Raw genomic sequence first — 24,547 nt, 5'->3', positions numbered from 1 at the left:
AGCAGTCAAAAATTGTTGAATGGGTTGTGTCCAGCCTCTGAGTACAAGAACTGAAGTTTTGGTGCTGTTTTTTAATAGAAATTTATTATTATGTTTAATCATTTGCATAATATTTTTTTCTATAATTGGCTAGTTTTAAGTACTAGGCATTGTTCTCTCAGTAGCTCTCCTTTTAAGCCTAAGGATAAACTAGCTATGGATTCATTTTTATAGGGATGGATATAGTGGGCTCTACATAAATGAAGTACTTGGCTATATTGTGGTGTTGACCTGATTCACTTCACTGCACCTGTTGGAGTGCTTTGCGCTCCATCTGCTACCCATTCATATTGGCAAGAGACGCCACTTATACAGCAGCCACACATTTGTTCATGTTCCTGCATTGCTTCTTCAAGATGTTTTAGAATGGATTTATTGGAAGTTAGAGGATTAGATAGGCAGAAAAAACCTGAGCAACTCAAAAGTTCACATTGTTTTCACATGATTGAAGAAAACTAAAATCCAGTGGTATGACTCAAGTGTTAGGAAACAATCACTTTTCTATGTAAGGCTGACTCAGCTATAGTTATACTCAGTTATAGCTGACTTCTGTTATAGATTAACAATTGAAGAACTACAGTTAGCCATAAAGCTTGACTGTGATCCCAACATGGCCTGGCCGTTGCGCATGCGCATTAGGTGGAAGGTGGGGTGTGTATGTATGAGGGAGGGGGCACGGTTAGACTATGCAAAGCAGCCAGAGCTCCGTACGGTGCTGCATGTGCGAGTTTAGGCTGCATATTTTTCCGCGTTTGTCCGGTATTGCAAGCCTCTGCGGGATGTTCAGTGCGGACAGTGCGCGCGGTTTGTGCGTGTGAGACTAAACCCAGGTCTCCACAGAGAAAGACACGGGAATCCTCGGTGTAGCTGCGCGCGGAGATACGGCGACTGAAGGTGGAGGATAATGTCGAGCTGCGGTAAAGTTGCTTTTGTGGGTTTAATGATGTTAACGCGTTGGTGTATATTTCTTTCTGAATTAACTGTGAACGAGAGAACGTTAGTAAAGGAGCGCGAGGGCTGAGTGTAGAGCAGCCGGTGGCAGATAACATGGGTTAGACTGAGACACACGCCGCTGTAATGGGATTAACTAGTAACGGCTGAATTATGAACTGTCGTTCTGGTTAGGGCTGGGCGATATGACAACAATGTATCGTAATCGCGGTAATCTACGTCACATTACGTCACTGCGCTTGTCTGAGCTAATGATGAATAAAACCTGTCCTTACGGCAGAATTAACTTTTATGTTTTAATAAAAAGAGCATAATTACTCCTGTTTAGAGGGTTTAGTATAGGTGCAGAAAAAAACAACCAACTCAGAAAAAAATCTAGGACACTCATTGAAAACCAAGCTAATTTTATATATATATATATATTATACACCACACCCTGGACATGACAACCTCATTTCACACCACAAGTCCACCTACACCCACCAATATGTGTGATTCCGTTAATTCAGTTTTTAGCAAAACCAGGAAATTATTTGATTGTGTGTGTACCAGAGATAAATCCTGTTGTGGAGACCAAAGCCTGTTTACACACTCACATAGTGGGAATGACAAGCTCTCCCCACAAAGTAAATCCCTAAATTTTTAATGTAGACTCATTTAAAGGGTTATACCTAAGGTTAGGGTAACTGCTGGTGTTAGACTAGTTCTGCTACTTATTGATGAAGTAAGGGTAAGTTCCCAAAAAACTGCAGGTTTATGAAATGACCCCTCAGTGAATGAATACAAGCTTGTGTGTGTCTGTGTGCGCTTGCTTGCTTGAGGGGGTGGGGTGGGTTTACACACAATACAGTAATAGGGTTTGAGCTCAGTGAAGACAGAGTGGGTTGCAGCTACATGGCTGAAGGGTGTCCACGATAGTGAACAGTGTCTTTCTGAGAGGAATTATTAGTGCAGGTTTAGGACAAACAAATTTTTCTGCTGTGTACAGAAAACAATTTTTAACATGCGACCTAGCAGCATTGCTGTGAATTCTGTTATAGAACCCAGTATCACCTAGTATGTTTGATAGTAAATATATGAATGATTCCTATTCATTATATAAAAATGTGGCTAGTTTTGAAAGCATTTACTAATAAAAATGCACTAGGTAAAAAGTGCTAAATTGTGCGATTATTTATAGAATATATTAAAATCACATTTGTTAATTTATTTATAAGGACAGGTCTCTGAACTCGTGAATGAGTAATACTTGTTGAAATATTTTATTTTGGAAAAGCAGGGGAAATTTATTTTTACAGGATTTTGGCTGAATGCTGCTGCAGTAATCGTAATAGTGCATACATAGTATTGACTACTACCAGTGCCGTATCAATGTTGTAATATATCAGTAGATCATTTACAGTGGTCTAGGTACCATACTTTACGATATCTTCAGTGTAATTTCAATGTAAGGTGTGTTTGTACCTGTTAGCTTTGGTTCAGCTTTTGGTAAAGCTAACCCTGGTGCGATTGCCAAGTTAGAGTTTAGATATTGAATGCTTTCTTTCTAACTCAGTTGTGCGCCACAAAGGCTGATGTGGACTGTCTGAGCAGGTGGGTCTCTGTCCATATCTAAATTAATTCTGTTGGGATTAATTTTAAATACGAACACATTTCTAACCCACGGCATCTTAACGAACAAAACACATGACGTAAAGTCACACGATAAACCCAGTACACAGAAAACACGGGGGAAAAAAAGGCAGCGTACCTTCTTTATTTTGTACAGTGGAGGAATTTCTAGCTGTATTTTGACTGTAATTTCTGGCTGTATTATTTATTTTACCAAATCTTGCTGTTTCCAGTCGGTAGAAATGCCACCAGGTATACGTAACAAAAATACGTAACATAACGTGCATTGTTCTGACGACTGATTCATAAATATACATAAACAAAAAAATCCTTGTACTGGTTTGATTATAATTTTCTCAATGCTAAACAAACCATGATTAAAGAATTAATTATAAACACACCCTTAATTAAATTTCTCATGTTTTATCTCATGTTTTTTAGGTGCAGCATACTTTGAGACCCATTCCTCTGTATGTTTTTCCCCAATGTCCATGACGACCTCCCAAGTGGAAGACAATATCTTGTTTTAGCCTGTGGGCTTGTGTGAACGTAAGCTGAAGTAGAAGTGGCTGATCAAAGTGTGCTCTGACCCAGGCAGGAGGTCAACACTCTCGCACCCATGTGGACATCTTGAACGTGCCAGCAGTGTTTTCCACAGCGGGGGATGGAAGCAGCAGACCAGCCCAGTCTGCCTCCCTGACTCTCTGGGTGTGGTGTATATCAATTGGGATAAGAAAAACTCCCATCCTCATTTTACACACCCTTCCTGCCTGGCTATGCTGTATTATGTGAAATGAGGATGGAGCACACCATGGATTTATTGGTACCTGCTTTTGGTCCCTTCTGCAGAGATATGGAGCTGTTTTGGGTGCTGCTGGTTTCCTCTCTATTTGTGTCCACTTCTGCTATTCTAATGGAATCTGTAGGAAGCCACAATACGTTCACCTGTGAGCCCATAGGCCTGCGAATGTGTCAGGATCTCTCCTACAACAGCACCTTCATGCCTAACCTTCTCAATCACTATGATCAACAGACTGCTGCTCTGGCCATGGAGGTAAGTTGATTTTTCTTGCTGTCTCCTGCTGCTCAGTGCTATGTGTGGGCAGGTTTGGGGTAAAAGCTGGGTTGCCATGGAGCTAGTTGCCGTGTAAGCTAAGCTTGTGGTTTGTCCACACTGACTCGCCTGTGTAATCCTGTCTCCAGGTAACTCTTAGCAATCTTACAAATGAATAATCCAGTCAGGATCATTGAATAAGGTAGAGCAGATATCTGTATTCTGTATTATTTCTAAAGTGCTGACATACATCCACGTCATCCAGTTCAGTTTTATTGTGAATGCTCTCTTCACCTATATGATATCATCTCTTACTTATTCCCTTGGCTGCGATTGTGTCATTGTGTAGTCAGAGCTGTCCTCTACACTGTCCTTGAACTATGAGCACTGCTGCAGTCCTGGTGATGCTGCAGGAAGCAATTGATTCTGATTGGTTTAGTCTACTATCATTAATTTAGACTTGGATTGAAATACCAAAGAAATTATCGAGCTTAATTGCTTTCCTGTGTTTTTCTTAAAAGTATGTAAGGTGCTAAATTGAGGACCACCCTTCATTTATTTATCTTTTAGTCAAAACAGCCATTATACATTTAGATAAATTTAAGTGTCAAAGATATATATATATATATATAAAATATAGATTTTCTGTGAACACATTTTTTCACCATCTACATCATTTATATTATTAACACATCTGTGTTGTATTTAAAAATATACTTAAAATGATGTAATGTAGGGGATAGGCAGCAGTGTAGTATTGTGTATTGCATTTCCTCTTTTTTTTCCCCTGAGCTTGGCTCAAGACGAGAATGCTCATTGAAGGATGTTTTATTTGGGTACAGAGGGGGGCAGGCTAATGGTGCCAGCTAACATTCTTCACCACTGCTAACTGCCTCATAATCTGTGCTGAGGCTTACAATGGATGGATTGATTGGGGGTGCTGAGTGATTCTCTTTCTCCCATTACTGCAGTCAATTAAGCCCAGTGGAGAGCTTCCACGCTGGCCCTGCCCTCTAAACACACAACAGAGTGCCCACTGTCAGAGGACGGTGGCTTTTCAGGGTCACGTGAGCTCTGTCGCAGATTTGGGTGGCAGGAGGCCCTGTGCCTATCCATCTGTCACAAGTGTTCCGTATCCCCCCTGGATCTGTATTACATCACACTGGAGATGTTCTGCTCCCTCAGAAACCAGAGCCAGTGACCAGCCGGGTGTGTAAGCCACACCCTCCACCTTCAGTTTCACTACAGTGGTGTCTCTATACCAACAGTGCTTGGAAAATGGGATTCAATGAGACCCTAGTGGTGGTTTCTACTTCCACTGTCTTGTGCTCTTTTAAGTAGTATGTGCTACCTGAGATACCAAGAATTCACCTGTTAGAGACTGTAAGCCGGGCCAGGTAGTAAGGCTGCACAGTGTATCCTTTGTTAAATTTCTCTCAATCTGGCCTTTGAAAATGCAAAAGGCTGCAGTATGTAAATGAGTTCTCACAACAGTCAGAATGTTGTGTGTGATGTGAGCATCTTGACAATTTAACAGTTTCAGTTGAGTGCATGTGGCTTTTTTTTTAATGAATCAAGCACAATGTAATCAACAATATTTAGTTGGTTTGATAGTTACAGTACAAATTTATTATTATTATTTAAGGCTTAACAAATGATACCCTCTTTTCAGTTTACATAGTTTCCTGGGGTCTTCAAGAAAAGACCATTCTCATGTTGTCTAAACAGCTTTGTTCAACACGGGTTGTTTCCGTGCCTGTTTCTTTAAATGAGGATGAGCCACTGCTTGCTCCTCCCCAGAGCATGCAGCAACAAGAAGCAATTTTGATGAATTTCTAGTTTTGCCCGTTTTCTTCTCTGCTCTCACTTTTGCTTGGTTCTGTTCTTTCGTTCCATGTCTGTTTTTAGTGGTTGAGCCCCACCTTTGCACGCTCATATGAAAGCAGGTCTGTCAATGTGATTGTAGATTCTCAAGAAAAGGCTAATGATTACCCTTATTACATAAGTGGAGAATATCAGAACTGCTTGTGTTGTCCTTTTCTGACTTAGGCAGAGAAAAAAGACTAACCTTGTTGCCTTATTTCATAGTTTATGGGTTTGTAGGTGCTCCATATATTCACAAAGCACTGAAAATAGGGATTTCCCATAAAAACAGCTGTGTTTACTTCAGAAGTGTTTTTTACTGAATGAAGCAAAGTTTAAGTAATTAGAGAGAGCTTAAAAAACATAAATATAGGTTAGGCATGTTTTATGTGCTTAGATTTCACTGGATATATGGCCTGTGAATGAAAACCAGTAACTACTAATCTCAGTGGAGGGACGTTATCCTCTTCACATGCAACAATGAGATCATATACTGAATTACTTATGACCTAAAAGGACTTTAATATAGTCTGTTAAGTTCTTCATTTTACACATTAGTGATCACAGGATTGGCCACAAATTTTCACAGAGACTTGGACAACAGTAGGTAATATCAAAATTGCCAATAACACATTTTTCCAGCTCATGCAGTTCCATGAGCCTTATCTTCTGATTACTGTGTAGTAATGTTGACATTCCACATCAAAGAATCATCTTCAACCAAAATTTGATTTTAATTAATAAGCTTGCTGCCTAACACTGTAGAAACCCTGTTTAGCAAGTTGTATGTTGGTGTGGTTGTGGGGTGGGTTACTACAGCTCAGATTCTGTGGAAAGTCAGATGTTTTATAGAAGATGATAATGACAGGGCTGGGTGGGAGCTTGCGTGAGGTCATGAAGGACAGGGTAAACGGTCTGTGTCAATGGTAATTCACACTGGTATTCATGAAAATATACAAGCAGGTATGGCAAGTCTAGAATCAGTGTGGAATTTGCAATTTGGTCTGCAAAGCTCTGTTAAAGTTTGATAAATCTAAAAACCTGTAATAATTCTGTGTTTAGTTAACTCTTCAAATTCACTTACTACTGTTAAATTTGATCCATGATTTTCTGCTAATATCGACCTTGAACCAGTGCATGATGATGCGGATTTGCTAACCATAGCTTGAATTATTTTTTCCCCAATGCAAATATAATATAAATATATAATAAATATATATAAATATATAATGCTAACCATCTCTACTTCTGCCCTGTTGGAAAAGCATCTCATGTGGCTTTTCATAAAGCTGCTTGAGGGAGTGCCAAGACATGGCAAAACTGTAAATTTACAATATAATTCAGTGTAGGTTTGGCTTGCGTAAATCTAAATATTTTACTTCATAGTGTTGACATAGAATCAGGAAAATACATAAAGCCTCCTCAGGGCCACAGTGTGAATGTAGTTATTTTTCCTAATGAATAACCACTAAAATGGATAAACCAGCTTTCATATTTCTGGTAACTCAATTACAGGGATCAAAATCCCAGTAAACCCTAATCTGTGGAAAGTAAAAGAAGTTGAGACTCAGTTAGAAAGACCCAGCTTCTGGGTCTCGATGCAGTGTTACTATGGTAACGTAAACAAAACTTTGTTCCCTAGTGATGGAGGGCTGTCAATCACACACTTTCATTAGAATATTAAGACCACACCCACATGGTTTTCAGAGAGGTCTGGTGAGAGAATTTTGAAGATTTTTGTATTTATACTGAATGCTTCACATAACACACGTTTTGAATGATACAAAAAAAAATGAAACACACTGTGTTCGCAGGGGCAAAATGTACTAGCCTGTAGCTTTATTTTGAAATATGACATGAGTGTTTACATTTATATGAGACTTTTTTGACATTTGGAGTATTTTTGTTTAGGTTTAACAACTCCAGTATTTTCTTAGTCCCCCTGTGGTGAGTACAGTGCAACTTCTTATGAGGTGGACCAAGCATACCCTTCATCATCCTTAGCTGGAATGGGGGAGTAGCTATGGCAACTGGACTTAATTGTGTGGCCACAAAAGGACATGCATTACTGCTCTCAGGAGGTGGTCTCTCCCAGTGACCTCTGACCCCTGAGGATGAGGACTCATCAAAGGCCTCCTCTTTAAATCAGCCTGTTTTCCGCATCAGTGGTTGCCATGGCAACGTTGGTGGAAAGACAGGGAAAGAATGTGGGCCTGAGACGTGTGGAGTGGAGGAAGACACAGCCAGGAAGAGAAGAGACTGATTCAGGCATGGCTGAATGACAGAAGAGGAAAAAAGAGAGAGAAAGCGTTGGTTAGAGAGAGGGAGTGTGGGAGCTGCCTGTCCTTTTATTCTCCTTTTCTTTTTAAGACTGAAAAAAGAGTGAAGATTAAGGAAATAACTCCCCATTAGGCCAATTTTCCCTTTTAGGCCTTTCAGGCTTTTTACAATTGTGTGAGAAAGAGCATGGAGGGCTGTCCGCAGCCAATCGGTTGGTGAAGAAGATGGAGTTTGTCTTGGTCAGACAGACAGGCTGTGTTTTATATTCTGTGTCCCTGCACACTGCATTTAATGTTTAATTCACCCAGACTATAGCTACCAGCAGGTCGCCATGTTCCTCACATAGCTCTTTCCCTCCTTGTTTTACATCCTTATTTAGGAGCTCTCAATCAGCGGCTTCCTGCTTAACAACAGCTCTTTCTCTCACAGAGATTGAGCAGAGCCTGTAGCACGTCAGAACTTTATATGCTCACAACGCAGACTGTGACAAATTTGAGGGAAGAGCTTTGCCCCATCACTTGTCAAGCAGCTAATGAATGAGTGCATCCAAGAGATTTCACTGAGGCCTGACACTCTGAATGTAGTTGATCAGCCAAGATGTCTTTAGTGTCTGCAATGGTTTAATTTGTTTGTACATTTCTTAGGGATATTCATATAAACTGCAGCTAATATAACTCTACTGGACAGCCCCACGACAGAGTGCTTCAGTTGCCCACATTTGTTAAAGGAACAAAGAGGGCAATCCTACCCACTTGGATGGCTTAGACATCTCCGAGAATCTTTGGGCAGTCTCAGAAAAATTGTTGGTTGATCAGATGTCCATGAACTTTTGGCCATAAAATCTAGTTTAAGGTTTTACCTTTAGCAAAGAACAAAAGAAAGGAGTCATGCCCCAAGTATGTCTTAGTTGAATTACATTTTGGTTAAGGGGAAATGTTTGTACTTTACTGTTGTGTTAAAATATTGCTTTAATGAGAAACCTGCCAAAGTGAATGAAAAATCAGTTTTATAAGCCCAGTCTGCCATTCAGTGAGCATTTCAGGTCAGGGTGCTGTGGACAAAACCCTTGGGAGACAGCAGCCAGTTTTGTCATATTACCCATGGAGCTGTCATGTCAGTACATGGCATACATAGAACACAGCGGTATACAGACAAAAATAATGAGAGGGGAGTACAGATTTGTTGCTTGAAAGATTGCATGCTCATATGCGTTGCTTGCGAAGTGAGGTCAAACTAAACTACTTTGACTGGGACCCCTCCTTTTCAAGCTCAAAGCTCAAACCCATCAGCTTTGATGAACTTCCAGTTCCTTCTAAGCCTATAAGTTATTAGGCCTGTTAATGTGTGAACTGTCATCAGATCCTCAGGATTAAGTGATTGGAAGATGTCATCTGACCTGCCCACCGTGGTGAAAGGCAAAGGCATAATTAAGCCACTGGGGACAGGTTTAGGAAGTGTGTGGGTGGCACTTATCCTTTGTATGTTTATAGCAGAAACTCAGTCACTCAGAGCTAAACAGACCCTCACGTTTCTCTGTAGGAAAAAAGTGACAGGTTTCTTAGTCGAAAGCATCCATTTCTTTTGAGCTTTTAATCCTAAGGGAGACCAGCTTATTCACAAACAGGTTAGCTCTGGAAGCTGCTGAACTAAACTTTTCACCAGTAGCTGCCAAAGCTGGCTAGTTGTCCACCAGCACAGTTAGAAAGCTGGAGAGAAAGAGTGAGTGTGAGAAAAAAAAGTTGAGCCCCACATAGATCTCCACCATCACCCAGGATGAGATTACTGGAACTGTCAATCAAGCACAGGACAAACACCTCAGCCCAGAAAGCTCCCCATAGCACTCTTTCTCTTTCAATCTTTCACTGTCCTTACTTGTTTCTCTCTCCCTCTCTCACTTACATATAAGCTTCTGAATGAATGGCTGCAACCTGATAGCTGACCTGAATGTTGGTTATACAGCTCAGACTGGAATAGCTGCATGCTATTTTTTTTCCATCACACACAAACAGGCCCGTGTAGCCCAGGAAGCTGCGAAAACACGCAGTCCACTTGAGGTTTGAAGGACTTTCAAAGGTAACCTCCAAGCATTGATTCTTTAAATAAATCATGGATTAGACAGAAGAAAAAACAGGCAGAAAACTTAATCCGTTCATTGAAGTGTCTGAAGAGGAGTGGCTGCTGGCGTCTGTGAGACAAAATGTGTTCTTTTTCACTCCTGCCAAGTAGCCCACCCTGCTCCCCCCCTGCTCCTCCTCTTTCGTAGTCTGGCTGGTCTGGCATAGCATCGCTGTATTCAGAACCAACACTGCTATGTTTTAATTACCCATTACCCTCTTAGAAATGAAGGTTAAGCTAAATAACGCACCTCGATTCGCATTTCAGGAGTATAATCTGAGCCAATCCACATTCATACATCTACCCTCCTCTTTGTTATGAGAACAAGACTTTTTTTTCTCTCATGCCACCCATGAAGAATGATGTAATTAGTTACAGTATCAGACAAATGGAGGACACCGGGGATTGAAATATGTCTTTCCTTTTTGTAATGACATGTTAAATATATATATATATATATATATATATAATATTTTCCCTCTTCCTTGTGTCCTGTATAATTAGTGGTGGCTGCATTGGGGATCTGTTAGTTTCAACTCGGGGTCAACCTGATTACATTAATCACATTATAGTCATAGTAATGCAATCTGGCAGAATCAGTCATATACTGAATAGAGGTACGCTAATGTATACCAGGCTGCCCTTGTTTGGAGAGTCTTGTGTGAGTGTGTGCAGGGTTTAACTGGGGCAAAACCTCAGCTGGCTGCAGAGTGGACACTTTGTGAACCCTTTTTCCCTTAGGGTTTACTTTCCACTCACAACACTCAGCAGCAGTCTGTGTACCAGTGATACGGTGAACACACACTCTATGGCACCTGTGTGTTTACTGTAAACTCTACTTATGGAGGAGACATCAAATATTGAGGCCAAATGTGCCTTAAAAGCCTGTCTGGGAGGAGAGAATAGCAGAATGAGTGTAGCTCTTGCAGCTGAACAAAGGGATGGAGACTCAGAGCTGTCTCTTTCTGTTTGGAGCGTGTCTACTAAGCTGTTGTCTTCTAAAAGTAGCACACATTTTAATCCGTTTTGAAACAGAGGAGTGCTTCTCTCCCCAGTGTTTGAGCTGATGGATGTGAAAGCTCCTCTCTTGATCTCCCTCTCCTCCTGTTTCCAGTACTCTGAGGATTGTCTCTTCATGTTTTTTGGTAGCAGTTTCCAATGTCAGTTTAGAGAGTTTTGAACTTTAAATACTTGATTATAAAACATTGCGCTGTGGTATTTTGCTTGACCTGGATTACAGTATATGTATTACATTTACATTTACATTTATGCATTTGGCAGACGCTTTTATCCAAAGCGACTTACAAAAGAGGATCTAACATTCGAACTACAGCACAAATTATACAAAATACCTTACATTAAGTGCAATATGCCAGGAAGTAATAAGTGCATTAAAGAAAGACATTCAGTGCAAAAGATACTCTCGGAAGAGCTGGGTTTTCAATGATTTCTTGAATGAAGAGAGGGTTTCTGTTGCTCTGATAGTGCTTGGAAGCTCGTTCCACCAGCGTGGTACCAGAGATGAGAATAGCTTCAACTGACCTGTATGGGGGGTTGGTCGTGTTAGTAGGCGCTCCTTTGAGGAACGGAGAGGGCGGGCGCTAACGTATGGTTTTAAGAGTCTATTGAGGTAGATGGGAGCAGAACCAGTGAATACTCTGAAGGCCATCATTAGTGATTTGAATTTGATGCGAGCAGCTAAGGGTAGCCAATGCAGCTCAACTAATAGGGGCGTGACATGTGCGTGGGGCGTGATATTAGCTCCGGAGGTCTGCTGTCATGAATGGAATTATTGGCACTGCACTTATTTTAGGAAATGCACCACTAAAAATGTCTAACATGCTTTTATTGCCATTGAATGATGTACAATGAAATTCCCTCCACATTTAACCCATCCGTGGCAATGGACACAGACGAGACTGTTGGGCTGCCATCCCCAGGGGCTGGGAAGCAGTTGGGGGTTAGGTGTCTTGCTCCAGGGCACCTCAGCTGTAGACTGAGGGAGGACATATTCTTTACTCCCCCTGCCCCCAAAATGTCTGCTGAAAGTGGGGATCAAACCAGGGACCTTCTTTTCCCAATTCCTCTTCCCTTACCATTAGGCCATGACTGCCCACTGATAATTGTTGCAACTGCAGTATTTTTTTATTTTTTTATTTATTTTTAAATGCATGCTATTTTCTTCTGCTGAACAAAAAAATCAAATCTGATCTCATTCCACACAGAATTCCAGAAATGTTCATGCTATTCCACAAATTGGGAAAATCTGAAGATTACAACATCTACAAAGATCTTAATGCTCTTTTCACCACTGTGCTTAACATCAGTAAGAAGTTTACAGCCCTTGGGATTGTAGTCAACCTCACTGGACCTGAACAGAAAAGAAAATAGTGATGGAAGACTGGATTAATGGTGGTTAAACAACCTCAGTCAGCTTCCAATCAACTTCTAGATGACCTGCAGACCCAGTGTACCCAAGTGTCAGTTCACGCCATCTGTCACCATCTGAATTAAATGGGAAGCTATGGTAAGAAACAAAGATGGACCCCACTGCTGACACTGAGATATTTATAACCCCGTATGTTGTTTGCCAGAACTTAAGTGAGAAAGCCACAATCCTGGGAAAACATCCAATAAACTAATTACATTCAGTACAATATTTTACTGTCTACTCAAGACTTTCGAAGACAAGAACATGGTCCCTACACTCAATCATATTGGAGGTTCAGAGATGTTTTGGGTTTACTTTGCTGCTTCTGGCATTGGATACTTTTCAGAAAGATATACCTCTGTAAGAGATCTTGGGTCTTCCAGCATAATATTAGCCTAAAGCCTACATCAAAAATGGGATTGGAATCCCAATTGGGATAAACACCTTACATATCTGAGAAATATTGAGCCGTCAGCAAAAGAACAGTGGTCTAAAATTAAGTGAAAGTTGTAAGAAAGTCATTCATACATACAGGAAATGATAGATTCAAGTTAAGTTGAGGGAAACAGTCATTTTGTCCAGTCCATTCTGGAGTTCTGGGTGGAAAAAAATCATGTCTTCATTTTTTTATTTATTTATTTTTTTTGTGTTTTTACATTGCAAATAAAACAAACATGTGAATATGAAAGCACTGCTAAAGGCCACAATTTTATGGGAAAAATTTTAACCCCGCTCAGCATGTCTTTAACATCATCTCAGAAATACTATTTATGTTCAGGGCTCAACTTTTATAACGCCTGTGCTTTTTTGCTGTTGACACTGAATACAAAGATAGCTGAGTGTTTATACTTTAGTGTCACAGTGAAACGTTTACATTTGTTTTGCTACACGACATGGTGCTGTGTGTTAGGACGTTTTATAAGAAAAGCTGAATGTTTTTTTGTTGAAAGAGTCCAGGTCATGCTCTGAATCAGTTTTACTCTTCAGCATTTTACAACAAATTAAATATGTTATCCTCACTTAAAATGCTGAGAGTTTAGGAACGTTTGAATTGCTAAAAGTACTAACTTTACATTCTTAAGAATATATAAAGTAGATCCATAGAACAGTGAGTTAGGAGACAAGCGAACATTGTGTACCTACTGAGTATAAGTTGTCCTGTTTTATTTTAGGTAAATAAATAAATAATGTACGTTTATAATTTCATATTGCTAGTGACTCCAAATTTGTTGTTGCATGCGGAAGCAAAAAAAGCATGCTTAAAATTTCATAATTGCAGTATTTACCTAATAATAATAATAGTAATTAATTAATTCATTCATTATCTGTAATTGTTTTATCCAGTTCAGGGTCGCTATGGGTCTGGAACCTAGCCGGAATCACTGGGCGCAAAGCAGGAACACACCCTGGAGGGGGCACCAGTCACAGGGCAACACACACTCACACATTCACTCACACCTATGGATACTTTTGCGTCACCAGTCCACCTACCAACGTGTTTTTTGGACCGTTGGAGGAAACCCATGCGGACACGGGGAGAACACACCAAACTTCTCATAGACAGTCACCCGGAGGAAACCCACGCGGACACAGAGAGAACACACCACACTCATCACAGAGAGTGACCCGGAGGAAACCCACACAGACACAGAGAGAACACACCACACTCCTCACAGACAGTCATAATAATAAATGCTTTATTAAATTTAATGAATAATAGCAGCTGATACACTTTGCACCTGTGGTCTCTGTTCATTGGGTTTATATGTGCTAGAACGCAATACCGTGATCAGTTGATCATTCATGTCCAACACACAGTATTATAAAAAATACAGTTCACAGCCTTGTCTCTGCTGCTGTATCTCTGCCATGAATAATGCACAGGGGCTCATCATTTGATTTCTGAATACACCAAACCCTTCAGTAGCAGCAACAGCATTGGCCCCAAAAGACCGACACCTCTGTCCAGCGCAGTGGCTGTTCACACACTGTAACACTAGAGCAAGCTTGGAGAAGGGTAGTGGCACAGAAAATTAACAGAACACGAACCTGAATATGGAGATAAAATCCCAGCGCTGTCCTGGTTATTCTGACATTTCTGAGGTGGACTGTGGATGCTGTCTCTTGTGGAGGGTAAAACTCAGCCAGTCTTGTTTCTTTTGATCTCTCTTTAATCTATCCACTCCAGGGGCCCACTAAATATTTGATGACCTCTCCTAAATATTGATGCGGCCTTTCTGACATCTCATTTCCATCCTGTGAATTTTATAAAGTTATTTCAGTACTCTGCTTTTAAGGTCAGATATGCCTCACGCAGCTGATCCAGCTTTTTGTTTGGTTTCTTGCTTGATTAAGTTTCTAATAGAAAGTGCTGTGGGATTGCAAGATAAAGATGGTTAAAATGGATGGATGGTGTGTGTGTGTGTGTGTTTTTGTGTTCTTCCTCTGCCCAGTCAGCAGAGCGACAAAGGGCCAGACCTCAGCAGGAAGTGCATGTGTATTGGCTGGCCCCAGGTGGAAGGCCATTGTTAGCTTCCCCAGAGATTTACATATTAATGCCCAGCTCCACAGCTGCTCTGTCTCCCAGCATGCACTTGTCTCCTTAGGGACATAAAAGCGCGGTTGGAGCCGCCCATGTTGCTGCTGAGGCCTGGGACTTGGGCATTGGGTAACTGTACTGAATGGAATAAACTTGCAGTGCACAAAACAATTTGAGTTGAAAAAACATTTTATGTGTGTGTACATGTTTTCTCTTCTTTCCCCTTCCTTAGTGAAATGGGTTGTTGTATAGCCATTCTACTGTAATATACTCTTCTGATTATTACATTGATAGATCTTTGAGCTACTGGGAAATTAAGTTATATCTTACTGGGCTAAAAAACATAAATTCAGAATTACACGTGTTAAAAATTATAAGTCTAAACTATATATAGTGTGTAGAAATGTTGCTTTTTTTGTATTGAAAACTAATTCTGTGAATGTTTGTCAGACAGCAGAGAGGCTTCATTAGTTCCACTGTACTGACACGGACATCCCGCTGCGTGCTGTTATGAGAACTGTCACACTGTCACAGTTTTTATTTGGCTGAATCAAGCCCTTTCATTATCTCTCATTTTCTTTGCAGCCTTTTCACCCCATGGTGAATCTGCAGTGTTCTCCAGACCTGAGGGCTTTCCTGTGTGCTCTCTACGCTCCTGTGTGTATGGAGTACGGCCGAGTGTCTCTGCCCTGCCGCAGTTTGTGCACACACTCTAAGAGAGACTGTCAGCAGCTCATGGACATGTTTGGGGTTCCCTGGCCGGAGGAAATGGAGTGTATCAGGTGGGAGTAAGAAGTGTGCACTATGGGAATATGATCTTCAAATTGACAGTTGTGTTTTATGATTTTTCTTCACCTAAAACATAAATCTCATTATGTTTGTTGTGACATAAACATGTGATTGTTGAATATCATTTAAATAATATTGTTAACTTCTATAATTTCTATCGAATACACTTGATAAAATTTAAGGATGATCCTGTAATTATACAGGTGACAATGTAAATACAAAGATAAACATACTATACATATAGCATTACAATTTTTAGTTTATCATATTATGTAGTATTTGAGGCCATTTCTCAAACCAAAATAAGCTTAGGTCTAGAGATGTCACAAGAACCGATACTTTGGTATCAAGTCGATACCAAAATTCTGAAAACGATACGGTTCTTGTTTCCTGTGGTACCAGATGTACTGAAGCTTTCACACATCTCCCAGACCATACGAGGTCACCATAATAAGCCTACACACTACTAAGCTGAGAAAGCTAAAACAACAACACCAACACAAGGAATGACGTCGGCAGGACAAGCAACAGGTCCGTTGCAACTGGTTAACAAAAAAAAATTACATATGGAAATATACGCATTTGAGTCCAACAACCAAACCAAACTTTTGGGTCATGATGAAGCCTGAGGAGTCCAGAAGCAACTCACACACACAGCATACCAGCGCTTACCTTCGAAACGAGACAGAATTTGAATCTTTCCGTCAAACCATTCGTTAGTAATCCTCATGTTTGTGTAATGGGTACAAGCAAAAGGTTTACAGAAGTACAAAAATAAAAAACAAAACAAAAAAAATGTAAACATGACCCCCCCTGTAGCTTAAGCTCTCATCTTTCCAATGACACATCAACCTAGTCTGTAGACCAATTAGAAGCTAAGATATGGTGATGCACATTCAAGGAGGAAGGACAAACACAGACTCATATTTCAGCAGAGCGCATTCGGTTTCAGCGCCTAACGGACCCACGCAGTCAAATGGTTTTATTTGGCAGCCACAAGCTCAATAAACAATAATCAAGACAATAAATATGTTTTCAAACCTTAGATTTCTTTCACTAGGGGCCTTTTGCCCACTGAGACCATTTAAATACAGGAGTGGTTTGTTGGCAGTTGCCTCACACTACAGCCAATCAGGGTGAAGCTCCCACCTTCCAACAAGTCTGGCATTTAAAGGGCTAGAGTACTATTTTAGAAACACCATTTCTAAAATAAATTAATAAAAAATATGAAATGATTTCATCTTTTTTTTTGCTGAAAAAAGACTTTATGTTGACGTGTTCATTTCATTGGTTTATTTTTTGTTGTGGTATCGTAATTTGTCTCGGGAATCATGGAATTTTTGTGGTATTGATACGGACATATACATTTCTGGTATCATGACATTTCTACTTAAGTCTAGACTAAAATGAATTCAGTTATGATTAATTATTACCACTTCATTTAGTCCAAGACTAGGCAAATTTCTTATTTGTGTTAAAATAGCAAACAAGTAGCGCACTAACAAAAGCTTATCTCCAATCTTCATTTCTTCATTCATATCTTCATGTAGTATTTTACATTTACATTAATATAGTCTTTGCCCTCAACTCCAGGTTTCCAGATTGTGATGAGCCCTACCCTCGCGCTGTAGACCTGATGACCAATGCAAACACTACTGACCAGTCCCCTATGTCAGTGCAGCGGGATTATGGTTTCTGGTGCCCGCGGGAGCTGAAGGTTGATCCTGACTTGGGCTACACCTTCCTGGGTGTGCGGGACTGCTCTCCTCCCTGCCCCAACATGTACTTCCGCCACGAGGAGCTGACCTTCGCTCGTTACTTCATTGGCATCATTTCCATAGTCTGCCTCTCTGCCACCCTCTTCACCTTCCTCACCTTCCTCATCGATGTCACACGCTTCCGCTACCCAGAGCGGCCCATCATCTTCTATGCCGTGTGCTACATGATGGTTTCTCTGGTCTTTTTCCTGGGCTTTCTGCTGGAGGATCGTGTGGCTTGTAACGCAGCCAGTCCTGCCCAGTTTAAAGCCTCCACAGTGACCCAAGGCTCCCATAATAAAGCCTGCACACTGCTCTTCATGGTGCTCTACTTCTTTACTATGGCGGGCAGTGTCTGGTGGGTCATTCTCACCATCACGTGGTTCCTGGCTGCTGTGCCCAAGTGGGGTAGCGAAGCCATCGAGAAGAAAGCTCTGCTGTTCCATGCCAGTGCCTGGGGCATACCTGGCCTGCTGACCGTGGCACTGCTGGCCATGAATAAGATTGAAGGTGATAACATCAGCGGTGTTTGTTTTGTGGGACTTTATGATGTTCACACTCTTCGCTGGTTTGTGCTGACCCCCCTGTGCCTGGACGTCCTGGTCGGGGTGTCTCTGCTCCTGGTTGGTATTGTGGCTTTAAACCGGGTGCGCATGGAAATCCCCTTGGAAAAGGAGAATCAGGACAAGCTGGTGAAATTCATGATCCGCATCGCTGTGTTCTCCATCCTTTATCTGGTTCCACTGCTGACGGTGGTGGGATGCTACATTTATGAACAAGCCTATCGCTCAGTGTGGGAGACCACCTGGGTCCAGGAGCGCTGCCGAGAGTATCACATCCCCTGCCCCTACCAGGTAATAAACATCATATATTTCACACCTACAGATATATCCTCTTCAGGAGTAGCCCAGGTGTTCAATTTCCACATTTTCAGTTAAACTTTCAGAGAAGTTATTACAGTTGTACTTAATTTTAAATGTAAAGCACTTTGAAAGATCTCCTTTTCTACTCAGTAACACATTGTTGTGCTTGATTATACATTTTGTAAACTGTATTCATCCCATATTTTAGTGTGTTACTAGTTAGAAAAGAATCGCTGAGATCTAGATTAATATTTAACAAGTTAACAATAAAATTACTATCGGTTATTCATTTTTAATGAATTTTTTTTAAATATTCATTACATAATTCCACCAATAAAATGGTGTTTTGTAGAGAAACAGGGATTATGGATTGGATCTAAACATTTTACAGACAAAAGAAGTCATCCAAAATGATTTGTGAACCTACATAGGTCTTCTGAGGTTTTATGAATAATGAAATATGGTAAGTGTTCTCCCCATGTCCGGGTGGGTTTCCTCCAGGCGCTCTGGTTTCCTCCCACAGTCCAAAAACACACGTTGGTAGGTGGATTGGTGACTCAAAAGTGTCCTTAGGTGTGAATGTGTGTGTCTGTGTTGCCCTGTGAAGGACTGGCGCCCCCTCCAGGGTGTATTCCTGCCTTGCGCCCAATGATTCCAGGTAGGCTCTGGACCCACCGTGACCCTGAATTGGATAAGCGGTTACAGATAATGAATGAATGAAATATGGTAAACCCCCCCCCCCCAAAAAAAATTACCTTCATCCTGAAAGGATATAAAAATACATTTTAGTCCCAGATTATTACAAAAAAATCATGAACTCAGGAATCACACAGAGCCTCTCTAAATATTTTACACAATAACTTTCTGTGATGGAGGCATCAAACACTTTAAATGTTCCTGTCTCAGACACTGAATAATTCTTACTCGGTGTGTTTCTCTAGAATGGCATTTCTGTCATGAAACCGCTGCAAATGACTTTGTTTACATCCTAACAACAGAATTATGCAGAACTTATGAAAAATGTATGGGGATAGCTTTAAATATGTATTTCTATTCTTTGACTGTGTAGTATTTTTGGCTGCATGGCATATGCTTTTTTTTAAATGTATTTATTTTTAATAGCTGAGTATTTCAAGGCCATCCCAGTTCCGAGTTCTTTTGTGTGGTGATGTGAAAAGACCGTGTGATGCGATACACCACAGTGACACACTGGGCGTTTACGTTACCATGTAACATTAGACTCTCTGCCTTTCTTACAGGACAATAACATAGTGAACCCAGTGGAGCTGAGTGTCACATGGCCTGGTTACTCACACAGTCACACACACACATACACACACACAGTCTTCCCAGCCCCTGCAGGCCAGACGCTCTTCTGCTGCTTGGTTGAGGTTTTTATACTCCCACTCCCTGTGCCTTGCCTACGCAGAGCTTATAGTTTTAATTGCTGAGCTTCTGAGGGGCCACTTTATGTAGGTGTATTGTAGGTGTATTATAGGTGTATAGGAGCTGAGCAAATGTGGGGACAGGCATAAAGTACATTGGTATATGACTCTCCCCTGCTTTTCCTCTTGCACTTTTATCACCTGAAGGCTTGTTAGGTCATGCTTTCCTGCTTGCATTGTGTGACAGGCCTCTGTAGTGGTTTGAAGAAGAGCACTGAGGGGCGAACTGTTTGATGCTGGTTTAGCACAGAGACGATAATGACACACACACACTGAAGCAGCTGTATGATCAGAAGGTAGTGATGTCCTGTCATGACCCAAGTATTTTCATAAAGAGAAAGTGTCTGCTTCACAGACTAGCTGTGTATTCGCTCTCATAATGTGGCATAACCTACATTAACATAGCGATGCTACACACAGTGACTCCTGTTAGAGCCAAAAATATTAGATTTAAGGTGGTAGTTAAGCAGAAGTTTACACAGTTTTCTCCTTACCACAAATGTAATAATATCAGGCAGAACCTGTGAAGAGCAGTGGTGTCTGAACCACATGGAATATGTCCATTGTGGGCATCATTACACAGGTGTGTTGGGTTCAGGTTCAGATTTAATTTTCAGCTTCTCTCAGTCCAGATTATAGCATGTATTTCCATCTGCTTTATTCTTGCTCTTCACTTTCATTTCTGTATAACACACTCTACCTCGGCATGCTGCAGTATTTGGCTTAAGGGCGAGTGAGAGAATTGTGTTGGACTTAGTTCAGTGATCAAAATTTAATTTGATCCAGATCAAGTTCAGACAAACTTTCATCACCTTCAGGCTGGTTTTGGACTCAACTTCAAAGGGGCATGACATTTTCGAGTGGGCCAAGGTTTAAGTGGCTGACGTGTTTGCTTCATTAGTTTTTCTCTCTGTTTAGACTCCACCAATTATCATCAGACAAAATTAAAGTAGAAGTAGAAAAAGGCATGGCACAGAAACGGTTTGACTGACAGCATTCAGAGATTATTGTCTAAAGTGTTAAACCATCACTTTAACAGTTTCATGTCTCACATAGGTTTGAGATGACACAGAACAGGGGGTGACACATGGTGTGTGTTTTTACTCCCCCCCCCCTGCTCTTCTGAAGAGGGTTTGTAGCATGTGTGTGTGAACCGAAAGAAAGCCTCCAAACTGGGGAAGGACTGATGGTGCCATTCACATTCCAGCAACAGCTGCTAATAAGAGCAGAGTCCGGCAAACAGGGCATGGCCTAATGAAACCTTACACTAATAAATCTGCCGGACTGCTTCAGACCCGTAACTAAGCACTTTGTTAATAGAAATGCACTGAAGTGTGAAAGTGTAATTTAACCTGCATAATTTGAGTATTAATATGAGCCAGTGAGAAGTTGTTTGCGGGTGTGTGGGGCAGATAAATATTAAGCCGCTGGTCCTCATTTCCAAGTCCTTTTTCCATCTCACTGAAGCATGTCAGCGTTCAAGAATTCCAATTTCACTCCATGTCATCGGATAGTTCCTTCTGGAGGCCCATAGTCTTTGTGTACATCCTGACTTCAGTGTGTGTGTGTGGTCACATTGAGCATCTGTAAATACAGGAGATGTTGTGCTTGTGTAAAACAGTAAATCTGAAAATGTTACAAAGAAATACATTATGGAGGCACTGTATATGATTTCACAGTTAGGAGACTGAACGGCCTGGAAGCACAGAGCTCAGAATCTGATGTAGATTACACACACACACACACACACAGAGCTTATTAAGAAAGTAAGATTACAGCAGCGTACAAAGGAGGGCATGAATGACTGGAGCGTATGAGGAACTAGTAAATCATGAAAAGATTACCTTGAATTCACACACATCAAACTATCCTTCCGAGCCACGAAAGGCAGCATTAGTCTTAGTTTCAGTGAGAAAAATGTAAGAGAGGTGCAGAGAGACGGCACTGTGAGAGAGAGCCTTGAGGCGAACAGAGCTCACTGGGTCAGAGGTTTGCGCTGTATGAGGGACAGGCTTTTACAAGAAGTCATGACAGTTGTTAATGCGTATGTGTGTATTTCTGTGAGTGTAGGTGGAGCAGACCAGCAGGCCTGATCTGGTTCTCTTCTTGATGAAGTACCTGATGGTTCTGGTTGTCGGCATCCCGTCTGTGTTCTGGGTGGGGAGTAAGAAGACCTGCTTTGAGTGGGCCAGCTTCTTCCATGGCCGCGGGCGCAAAGAGTAAGTTCTTTATTTTTATTTCCTCAACGTGGATGGTGTTTTAGTTCATTTTCTTAGATCACGGGTTTGAATCTGCATCAGCTTTTTCAGGGGTTTAATGCTAAACGTGTGTGGTTTGGCCAGTTTATTATTTTTATGTTGGCCAGTTTTTACATTCCGTCTCGTCCTCTCTTCTACAGCAGTGCGGTGAACGAGAGCCGCCAGGTTCTGCAGGAGCCAGACTTCGCCCAGTCTCTGCTGCGAGATCCTAACACACCCATTATCCGCAAATCCCGCGGCACTTCCACACAGGGCACCTCCACACATGCTTCATCCACTCACCTTGCCATGCTCGACGACGTCAGGAGCAAGTCTGGCAGCATCCATAGCAAGATGAGCAGTTACCACGGCAGTCTTCACCGCTCACGAGACGGCAGGTGAGGTCCAAGCTCACTACTTTTGGGTTACACAGGAACATGTGCTAGCGAGGTATTTAACTGTAAATCAGAAATCACAAGTTTCTCCTCCGTACCGTGGCAGTGTAGTTTTGTGGAGTGTCATAAGAAAGAGGGTCTGTAAATCTCTCAATGAAATAAAAGGTGTTAAACAAGGAAGAACTGAAACAGTATATGTATTAATATACACATGGTGTTAAAAGTAAATGCAGGCAGGTCATTACCCAGATGCTAAATCATTTGGGGGAAATATTTAATTGCTATTTTTCAGAGCAGTAAGTTCAATTAATATTATTCTGATGATGATTTTCTGTAAATGAGGCTCACATCACACTGAAGGATAATGTCGCCTGATTTGAATGATAAATGGAACATTATGTAAAAGGTGTCGTTCAGACTTGTAGCGTTGGATTAACTCACGGTACGAGTTTTGCAAAAACACTGAACTTCATTACCCTCTTATTTTCCTGTCGCAGATACACACCCACAAGTCACAGAGGTGCAGATGATCGGCCACCTTATGGGAGTATGCCCCGCCTCAATGAGCAGCTGTCCCATCACAGCAGCCTTCACCGCCTTGACAGCCAATCACGGCACAGCAGCATGCGGGACTTGAGCAATGCTCCACCCACTAACATAACTCACGGTTCCAGTATGAACCGCGTGATGGAAGAGGATGGAGCAAGTGCATAATTAAGAAAAGGGTTGTGTTTACAGACACTGCTGATGTTGTCAGTTCAGAGCTCAGACCTGAACATTTACAGGTGCTAATCTGAAGACTCCACACAGACTGCTACACCCAAGTTCCATTTGAATGGAGGTCTGTGTCCTGAGCGTATATTACACCGCGCTTGGCTAATGGTGCGTGTAACACCTGTGTAAGAGCAGAGGATTTCTATGATACTGTGAATTTCAGGGTGATTGGTTTGTGGTGAGTGCAACAGTAAAGAGTAAAGTGATACAGCAGCAGTACTCTGCCACTCTGCTAAACGACTGGAAGTTTCTCAGAGTTAAGGGTGGGAAAGAAAAGAGGGCTTTGCAGCTGTCCACAAGCTGAAATGCCTGCTGACTCACAGATTTCTCCCCATTAGATCATCTACACTCCTCCAGGCCCTCCTTAAAGCAGCGCTGGATCCCAGTCACTGGAACACTAGAAGTGGATCCTTGAGCTCTCGGGTTTCTCAAGGTCTGTGTACTCAGCGCTAAGGGACAAAAGGGAGAAATTCAGCCAAGGTCACAGTGAACCTTGGCAGTTATGTGCCTCTGGCAAGTGATTGCATGCATGATTTTCTGTCAGTGTAGTGGAAGACAACTGGAAAATAAAGACTTTTAATCATGCATTAGCTGGTCTGACGTATACATTGTCTGTATATGTGTGAATTGCAGTAATCTTTAAGGACAATGTACCAGAAAACCTCACCACCACCAGATGTGCTAAGTCCTTCTTTCCCACGCTCCCTGTGGCGCCTACCTCATCAGCCCAGAGGTTCCCTTGCCTTTCCTCAGATCACAATGAACATTTTGCGTATGCTACTTTTCTTATTAAGGACTCTTATTTCTTTAGTCTGCAGCACTCTTTATGCAAAAAGCTCTGGAAACCATACTTTTGCCTGACATTTGTGTTGGCCACTTCAGTATGCAATGTGAGCTTCTACTGTAAGATGATACTTGTGCAACACTGTAAAATATTTCTCCTTCCAGGCTCTTACCTGTGGAAGAAGATTTGATACTACTGGAGTTACTATAAGTATATAAGTACTATAAGTATGAAATCATTTTTTTTTTTTAGAGCTGCACCAAGTCAATCTTTCATTTGAACGTAGCTACAGTGAAATGTTGGGGTAAATATCCTGAGTGCTTTTGTTTACGTGTTGAAAGAGGTTGAACATTGTGGTTTTCAGTGCCTGAAAATGTGACTGTGGACCTGAGCTTTGTAAAATGGCCACGTTTGTGACAGCTACTACTGCTTCTTCAGTATCTTTGCCTTCAATCTCCAAAGTTTGCTTAATCTTCATGCTGAATTTCCACGCCCATGTTGTACAAACTGCAGATCTTTGTAGAGAGAAAAAGATTTAGCACTTTAACAGTGGTTAGCTGTTTTGTTGAATGTGTATAGATGTTTTCTGTTCTAGGCTCATGCAAGATTCAAATAAAACT

General features: G+C 41.3%; 1 protein-coding gene across 2 annotated transcripts; it reads left to right on the top strand.

Moving 5' to 3' along the window:
• Window positions 1-722: 722 nt before the first annotated feature.
• fzd3b (frizzled class receptor 3b) lies at window positions 723-24,547 on the top strand. Of its 2 annotated transcripts, none has more exons than XM_066669024.1 (7): window positions 723-956; window positions 3,043-3,655; window positions 15,469-15,665; window positions 17,266-18,283; window positions 21,808-21,956; window positions 22,139-22,372; window positions 22,867-24,547. In XM_066669024.1, exons 2-7 carry the CDS (start codon window positions 3,395-3,397, stop codon window positions 23,081-23,083), a joined length of 2,076 nt encoding a protein of 691 aa, XP_066525121.1. In that variant the 5' UTR covers window positions 723-956; window positions 3,043-3,394; the 3' UTR covers window positions 23,084-24,547. The 2 variants fall into 2 exon arrangements, with proteins under 2 accessions (XP_066525121.1, XP_066525113.1); XM_066669016.1 differs by having other exon boundaries at window positions 22,136-22,372; window positions 22,867-24,541.

This window comes from Hoplias malabaricus, chromosome 1 (assembly GCF_029633855.1).
Source record: "Hoplias malabaricus isolate fHopMal1 chromosome 1, fHopMal1.hap1, whole genome shotgun sequence".
NCBI classification, from domain to species: domain Eukaryota; kingdom Metazoa; phylum Chordata; class Actinopteri; order Characiformes; family Erythrinidae; genus Hoplias; species Hoplias malabaricus.
This window is presented reverse-complemented; position numbering and strand designations above follow the sequence as displayed.